The sequence below is a fragment of the Macrobrachium nipponense genome, chromosome 18 (assembly GCF_015104395.2).
Source record: "Macrobrachium nipponense isolate FS-2020 chromosome 18, ASM1510439v2, whole genome shotgun sequence".
Taxonomy (NCBI): Eukaryota; Metazoa; Arthropoda; class Malacostraca; order Decapoda; family Palaemonidae; genus Macrobrachium; species Macrobrachium nipponense.
Window position 1 is genome coordinate 31,813,396 of NC_087211.1, and position 9,580 is coordinate 31,822,975.

General features: G+C 32.9%; 1 protein-coding gene across 1 annotated transcript in view; it reads left to right on the forward strand.

Annotated features, from left to right (window-relative positions):
* The window catches only part of LOC135196736 (uncharacterized), a 47,744-nt gene extending 40,145 nt beyond the window's left edge, over window positions 1-7,599 (forward strand). Inside the window, exons 3-4 of the mRNA XM_064223554.1 lie at window positions 3,274-3,505; window positions 5,026-7,599. Of these exons, the coding sequence (XP_064079624.1) occupies window positions 3,274-3,505; window positions 5,026-5,105 (312 nt within the window). The 3' untranslated portion in view covers window positions 5,106-7,599. The remainder of the gene's footprint in view (window positions 1-3,273; window positions 3,506-5,025) is intronic.
* Window positions 7,600-9,580: the final 1,981 nt, after the last annotated feature.

Genomic DNA, 9,580 nt, shown 5'->3' on the forward strand with positions numbered 1-9,580 from the left:
GTGTATGTTCGTCAGTATTGTCTCTGTAGTATACTATATATTCGTGACTCCTATTATGTATCAGTTCTTCGTCAGTGGCTTGGAAATAAAAAAAGAAACCTGTCAGGACTACACCCCGTCTCTTAGTTTTCACCTGTGGATATGTGTGATAAATGAATCACGTGCTAAAGTGAATATAATCATATATGTACACACACACACACACACACACACACACACACATATATATTATATATATATATATATATTATATATATGTGTGTGTGTGTGTGTGTGTGTGTGTGTGTGTGTGTGTGTGTGTGTGTGTATTTAACTGTTCTGTACGTTTTATGAAAACATGAGTAATGCTCTCTTCTATTAAGATATGCATATCCTGCATTATTTTCTTTTTCTTTTTCAAGAGAATGATTAATTCTGTGATGATGGTCAACCATCAACTGGATGGTCAACCATCTAAATATCGTCCAGACTCAACTCCAAGAGAGAAAGTGTAGGTCAGAGATACATATAACATTTATAAGAATAATAACAAATAAATGAACATTTCAACAGAAGTTTTTGTTCATGCCGATCTTACGTAATCAACCCATTCGCAATGCAGTCTATTTCTAGCTCAATAGAACTATATCTGGACAGTATTTGGATGGGTGACTATCCAGTGAAGAATCTGGGAGAAGCAATGATAAGTATAAATGGCGTTTCTTTTGACTGACTGAATGAGTGACATATGAACACAACTAGTGAAAGTCATAGATGTAATACTCATGCACAAAGCGTTATTTCAGTGAAATAAAGAATGAAAAGCAAATAACTGAGACGATATATAACCTGATTCATCTTGATGTTACCTTTACATGGGCATCTTGATTTTCATGCCCAGACGATATAAACATAAAAGAACAATAATATGGAATTCATAGAGCGCATTAGTATCTCAAAAACTATGATATATACTCCTAACTCTCCGAGGACACAAGTAAATAAATTTATCAACTAATCTTGCTTCTGTTAATAATTTAATCTCCAAGAAAGCTTTTTCTAAGAAGTATATGTTTACTCACCAAGACACCGCCTCCAAAAAAAGGGGAAAAAATTTATATACAACCAATTATCCGAAAACAGGAGTAAAATAATCTTTCATCTGCTTCAAGTAAAGGACTTAAAATTATTAATTAGTCACACTTCTACAGATAATCCAGTCTCCAAGTAACACATTTAAAATACAATTCAAGAAACATGATCAACGAAAGGATATGTATTTTTCATTTCCTTGATAATTCTTTATCTTAGCACAAATAAGAAAAATGATATGTGGGTAGGGCGAGAAGAGGTCCTTAGGCTCTGGAAAGTTTCCTGCAATAATGCTAAATAATATTCATTTATTTTATCAGCAAGCCGCGGAGAACGGTTCCAAACAATTATAGTAATTGACAGGACGATTTTCAAAGCTTTTTTTTTTTTTTTTTTGCATGAATTATTTAACTTGTCACAGCATCAATGAAGGTTTATATTATAGACAATTATAAAGAAATCATTGGATTTCATGTTTTCCTATAGTTTTAATTAAGATTATCATTAATGAACTTGATTTTAGACGGTCATTTTTGCCATGATCTTTGGTGGCTGTGGCTATGATGGGTAGCACCTAATCGTAGTAAAAACATTTTTTGTCTGTTAATTGTAATTTTTAGTAATAACGTTGCCGTCAGAGAACTTTTTTACTCATTGTTCATGAGATACCTCCTAAATTATTATCAATAAAATAATACCTATACCGTCAAATGTTAAAAATATAACCGAGAATTGAGATGATGTGCACCGTGCTTAAGAAATTTAAACAATGCTATTGTTAATACCAATAACAAAATAAACCCTAGCCTAGTATTTACTTCTCCATTCATAAACTTATTGCTATCAGCTACGTCGTCTTCAAGAAAACTATATAAAAATGAGCCCAAAGTCTAAACGTATCCCGAAAATAATGGTTACCATCACATTACTGAACATAACGACAATGTGGTATCATAATGATTAAAAAACAAATAATTAAAAAAATAGATGAACTTAGTCTGCCGTTGCTTTTAATAATTATCCTAGTAAAAGCTTAATAACATAAGCCCCACTTCAATATATTTTTAAAAATGGAGGGAGAGAGAAGGGGGAATTACGGTAGTGGGATGATGGGTTATCCGTTATTTGCTGAAATTCGCGAAGGGCGTGTCCTCGGTAATATGAGCACCTGTTGTTTGCGCTTCCTTGCTCCCTGCTCATCATTCCACCAACTATCTGCTTCATTTTACCAGCATTCTGTTTTTTGTTTTCCTTTCTTGCCGTTTATTTTAGTTTTGCTGCTATTGATGGCTGATTGGTAAGTCAATGCAGGTGGAAGATGGTTTTTGTACTGACACATGCGTTCACGTGCAAACACACACATACATACATGGCATATATATATATATATATATATATATATATAATATATATATATATATATATATATATATATATATATATATATATATATATATATATATATATATATATATATATATATATATATATATATATATGTATATATATATATATATATGATATATATATATATATATATATATATATATGAATATATATATTTATATATATATATATATATATATATATATATATATATATACATATATATATATAAATATATATATATATATATATATATATATATATATCTAATAAAAGGAGCCCATAAAAACACCAAAATGTAGAGAGAAAAGTACTATATTTCAGAGACTGCTGTCTCTGAAATATAGTACTTTTCTCTCTACATTTGGTGTTTTTATGGGCTCCTTTTTTGATAGATGGAATTATGTTGTTCAGAACATTTTTACCAGTCCTATATATATATATATATATATATATATATATATATATATATAATATATATATATATATATGATGATTAATTATGTCGCGAAAGAAATGAGTGGATTTGTAATCGGAAAGTCCATGCTTTCAGGTGTTCCATATCGCATATCAGTATTATTAGGTACCAAGGATTCTAAATTAATGTTATATTCAATTAAGTGTGCGTGTGGAGTTGCGTGTGTGTGTGTGCGCTTAGTTGAACATAAAATTAAGTTTAATTCCATGTTACCTTGTAGCAATACTGATTTGTGATATGGAACGCCTTATAACAAGAACTTTCCATTTAGAGATGCACCCATTTCTTTCGTGATGTGATTAATCATGAGAGTTAATGATTCTTTTTCATTCCGGCAGCCGGAACCAGGTCGCGTGCAGAGCCTGGGCGTGTCAGAGGAAAAGGGTAATTCCTATTTCCCGAATGGGTCCTACACCTCCACCAGCAAACTGATCCTGCCCTTGGAGAGACGTTTCTCGTCCAGCCTCCGCCTGGGGTGCCACGCCCACGTGCAGTCCTTGGAGAAGGCCAGTTTCGCCTCCGTTGAGGTAGATTCCGGAATTTCTAGCATGTTCTCCTTCTTCAATGCAGGTGCGATGTACGTGACCAGGGGTCACAATAGTTCTGTTGTTCTCCTCTTCTGTTGTATTTTTTTTTTTTTTTTTTTTTTTTAGATATTATTCTCGTTATGTTTCTCTTCTTTTTTGCACATTGCAGAAATAAAAATGGACTAAATATGACGCTCAAATTAAAGAAACAATTAGTAAATAACACATGTAGGGTTGAAGTGGTTTTCCTTTTCTCTCAGCTTCCCACTCTCTCTCTCTCTCGCTCTCTCTCTCTCTCTCTCTCTCTCTCTCTCTCTCTCTCTCTTTCCGTAATTCAAGCACTGCTATTCTCTTCCTCTCTCTCTCTCTCTCTCTCTCTCTCTCTCTCTCTCTCTCTCTTTTCTGTTCTCACTCTTCTTTCCTTTCTCTTATTACAAGTCACAGGCATGAAGTCACCTTTAATATACTGGGAGCTTTCCTGGACGTTGTAAAGGAAATAACACCTCTTTGGTCATTACAATAATTTTAACTTATATTCTATTAAAATGTCACTCGCTTCGCTTCATATTTCGCTTAAAAATCACAGAAGAGATGGTTAAAGAAAAATTTAAATAAGAGAATATTTCGATGAGAAATTAAAATCAAATCAATTATCAATGACACTGTCAGTTATTTTTATTAACTTTTTCTTAAGTTCTTTGAACATGAATGTAAACTTATAAACAGCCCAGAACTCGCGAAGAACATAATTAAGATTTCACATAGCTAAGAAAAGAGTGATCTTGTCTCAATCTCCTTTCACTCGGCCGGTTTCTGTTTGTGTCTCTTACTCCCTTAGACAAAATAAGAATATAAAAGGATTATGCTCGGAAGAAATCTGCAACAAAATATGAGTTGCAGTGACAATTAGATTACATTCTCAATATAAAAAAAGTGATTTTTGTCATAATTTCATCCTTTATTTTACAATTAATTAGAGTACTGAAATAAGGACTTTCCAAAAGAATTGGGAAGATAACATTTCTTTCGGTCTCATCCGCTCATTCAACATCTGTACTCGACTCTTCTAAATCTTAAAACTCTTCTAAAAATCGTCACACAACCTAATTCCTTTTCGTATTATTTTATCACAGCTCGTGATCTCTGTTGTCACAAGCAACATTTTTAAATCTATAGTGCTGCCACAGCCATTCCAGCGTTTTATGTATACGTCCAAGATTCGCTACTCCGTTTTAGTGGTGTAGTTTACAGTACAATAATACGGAGGCCACATAAAAGATTATTATTATAAGCAATATAATTTGTATAAATATGTATTTCCAGTATTTTCAACTAAAATCATACGTAAGTGAAAAGTTGGCGACAAGAGAGAGAGAGAGAGAGAGAGAGAGAGAGAGAAGGGGGCAATCGTTGTCTATAAATTTACATGATCTTTATCATTTCCTTTATATTATTGTATAATGACTACCTTCTCGTTCTTCAGGACTCGAGATGTTTAGATGCTCTTGTTGTTGTTATGAGATTGAGGCAAACTGTTTATTGATTGCTTTCTTCCTCATACAGGCGTTGCTTGTTGGACTTCAAACATCATTCTAATCTCCGTGACTTTGACGATGCCTCTACTGCTCCTGAATCATTTGTAATGTTTCTTTCCTGAAAATGATTCTTAATGGGGAGACTTCTTGTAAAGATTCTCATCTTCCGAAGACAAAGTGACAAGAAAATGCAGGGAACACGGAGGATAGACGATTTTGTAGCAGGGAAGACAGCACTGAAATATGCAGCTTTCTCTTAACGATAAAAGAGAAATTTCTCTGGTGTTGGTTCTCCTCTTCCGAAGACAACGAACTGCATAACAGGAAAATCAAAGTGAAGATGAACAATGGAAAAATAGAAAAAAAAGTATGACTGAATTCTGTTTCGACCCATAAATTGAGGACAGAGTTGAAGAAGAAGAACAAGAACAAGAAAAAGAAGAAAGAAAAAGGGGGTGAACGAAGAAAACAAAACTTATTAAGTTTTCCTTTTTCAAAGTGACGAGCGATAAAAAAAGGAGAATGATGGTTAAAAAGCAATAGATGGGTAGAAGAACTGACGAATCAGCGAGGACAGAGGAGAGAGACTTTGTGAAATACATTTTACTTATACTCATCGACGTTCCAGTACATCTGGCCGAACGGCAGAACCTCAATCAAAAGTACATTTGCCCCATTATACATTCACATTTCTTTTTCCTTAGCGTTCTTTTTTTTAATTTTCAACGATTATTTATTATAAATGTATACGCCTGACATGAGAAACACTTGAAACATTATCTTTCGCTAATATTTTTCGTCACATTCAACGTTACTGAATTTGGATTTATCAGGTGAGATGCACCTTTTTTATTCTTTGCATTAAAGAATTAGAAACATCTTTCGCCAATTATACCATTCACTTTGTTATAAATCCGTTCAGGGTTGTGACTGAAACGAAGTTTTGTTTAGTGAACTGTCCCTTCGACATCCCCTTCAGCCAAATTTCTGAACATTTTCATATGAGGTATTAAGTAGTGAACACGATGGTTTTTCTTTATTTGATAATTTCAGTTAGAAATTTTTATTAAAGTACAATAACTATCCTCGACTTATTATCAATGGATTCGCTTTTTTATAACCATAATGTGAAGAAAAGTCCAGGTTAGAATGAATGAACAGAAATAACTCAAAATATCAAAGAAGGAATTTCCGACTGGAACATAAGAAGAAAATGCGGTCACAAATATTTAAATGAAATATAATTCCGTTTAACAAAAGAGGGTTCCATGACAATGCATTCTCAATAGTGTTTTATTTTATTTTTTTTTTATTTGTTTACAGTTACATTATAGTCTTGTGACTGGAAATAAAATTTGTTCACCGATATTCACATACATAAATACTACATAAATACATGCATAAGTAATCTAAATATAATATTTAAATACCATACATTAGTGTACAAATTCATGTATGTTCTTCTGTAAGTTGTTCAAAATGTACATAAATATTTTTAAAAATACATTCATAAATGCTGAGTGCTTAAACAAATGCTTCTTTTGTCTACGGTAACACCTAAATAAAAGAAATGTTGAGTAAACATGATGAAATAAACGTGGAGGAAACATGAGACCGTTTTATGAAGAAAATGTCCCCACACAACTAAGGTGAATTTGAAAAAAAAAAAAATTAAAATAATAACATAAATTACGAGAAGAATGATATAAAAAATCTACGACAATCAAAAATGCGACCTTCAGAGAGAGAGAGAGAGAGAGAGAGAGAGAGAGAGAGAGAGAGAGAGAGAGAGAGTTGTTTTGTAAATTCTTTTAGGGTGCAAATCATAAAACAAAGACCGTGGTCCATGAATAATTGAAAGATAACTATGATCTCTCTCTCTCTCTCTCTCTCTCTCTCTCTCTCTCTCTCTACCCTTCTTACACTTCCTTATCATTTCTATATTATACAAAGACACAGGAGCACCCTCACTCTGTCTTAGTATTTTCACCCTATGAAAAGATACAAGAATTCTCTCTCTCTCTCTCTCTCTCTCTCTCTCTCTCTCTCTCTCTAAATTGTGTGTGCATAAATAAAACAAAATAGCCGGTGGACTCTATTCTTTGGGCTGCCTTGAATTTATCAGGGGTTTATTCTCAGGCTTTCATAGTCAAGATATTTCTCCAATGTGGCGGAGAGAGAGAGAGAGAGAGAGAGAGAGAGAGAGAGAGAGAGAGAGAGAGATGAAAGATTCTAACGCTTTTCCTAGTTCATTTTACCGGGTATGAGATCGGTGAGTCGTTTATTCTCTTGTTGATAATGTAAAATACATTAGCTAAATTAATTAAACAAAATATTTAGTTGGAATCAGAAGGTGACTGACTAGTCTCTCGCTTTCCACGGATTTACTGTTGCCTTTCACTTTGTGTCAGAAAGCACTTTGTTTCACAAATTGTTAACTACGTTATTTATATATCTACCCGTCTATATATCTCGTTTTCTTGTAGCGAGGATGGTTACGAATTGTGTTAGCTTTTCAGTCTTAGAGGGAGCCTGCTAGCCCAGAACTTGATTTACCCTATTACTACGCTACACAGTCGACTAACTTACAGTTACCAAATTCACTGCGTTCCATAATATCTATATATATACATATATATATATATTATATATATATATATATATATATATATATATATATATATATATATAGATATATATGTGTGTGTGTGTGTGTGTATGTACATATACATACATATGTAAACTGTGACTGCGTGCACGCATGCACGCCCATAAATATGTGTTGATATCGATATCTCAATGATATACGAATGAAGTTAATTCTCCTGAATATCAGTGAACCAGAAATAGCAAACATAGCTTCATAAGAGTGTGTTTATTCACTTATTATACTTATTATGAAAGTAAAATAAAAGATATGTTATGCGGTCGATGATGATGACTGTTACCAACACTGTTGATTTCTATCAAAATGTTGTGAGAAAATTTTTTATTTTGTGATATACGTGCATACATACTTAAACGTACGTACGCACACGCACGCACACACACACACACACACATATATTTATATATATATATATATATATATATATATATATATATATATATATATATATATATCCCTTAATTTAGACATGACGAGGAGTTGAATAGTTGCATTAGTACTGTAGGGAATTTGTTAATGTCTTCTTCTGTATATAATAACAAGATCTTGATGTTCGTTTAATGACAATTACAGTTGATCAAAAGCCGTATAAAAAAACCGCTAACTTCTGTAAAAAGCCATGTACTGCACTCTGTGTTTTACGATAACAGCTTTCTATTGTCTTTGCTGTAATATATATATATTTATAAAGTGAAAGTGTTTCAATGTTTTTTGTAAGTCTTTAGAATTTGTAGACTTGATGTAACGTGAGAAATCCGTGCTGCTACAATGTTCCACAGTCACACACACGTGCTTATCATAAAGCATATGCCTTATTTATTGTCGTTTTATTACGTCCTATGATTTCCGCTATATGCCAACTTTCCAGCAATATGCATAACAAAAGTCGTTATGTGTACTACGTGTATTATGTGAACATGTTTATGAGAGAGCTCTAGTTCTAACTTATTCCCAGTTATCGCTATTATTGTGAGCATACTTCATCATTGAGTTGTGATACTAAATTAAATTAGTCGTTTGTTTGTCTGTGTACAGCAGCAAACATAGCAATGATTTTATCAGACGGTGCAATAATATCAGCACATATCTTACGAGATCAGCAAGTAGTTCTTCGTCATTTTTTAATGAGATTCCCAGTCCTTTTTTTTCTCTTCTTTTTAGTCACTACCAAGGTCAACACCGCGTCGACATGAGTCTGGCCATACGCATGCTCAGATGGTTCGCACCGAAAGGAGGTATAATATGAAGCATGTTCTTTCATTAGCAAGAACAAACTACATATTTCACTTGCTGTGTAAATGATGAGTGGCTAGGTGTAATTGGGAAAGAAAGAAAATCTGCCATATATGTATTTTCCTTGAGATATTCGTCTCATTGCACCTGTAACTATTGAATTTTGAACTAAGTAATTATTTTTGACAGAACATGCACAGAACTTTCCTTCTCGCTTTCATTTCGTATCGTTTACTTTCTTACGGATAAATAAATTTTCTTTCACGTCTGTTTTGACTTTTCTGATTAATTCCAGTGCTCATGATACTATTATTCTGACTCTCTCTCATATATGTTTGCTCTTATATTCCTTGGTCGTAAGATCTTGCTACTAAAAGGACAAAAAGCCATATTTATCGTTGATAAAAGTTTTTGCACTTATCACTTTTTTGTCTGTTTTTTTTTTTTTTTTTTTTTTTTTTTTTAATATTGCATTGAATCTGAAATTGAAGCCTAATGCCCTCATATCACTATTCTCTGGTTTGGCCCTGTCCTGAGATACATCAGTCTCCAATTCTTCAAACAATAAAATATTCCCTACAGCTTCAATAATATCTCCTTTTTTCAAGTATTTAATCCTAGGAAATGAATTCCAGGGCGTAAATATGGCTTTATGCTAAGGCAAAGAGCGCTCTTACTACTC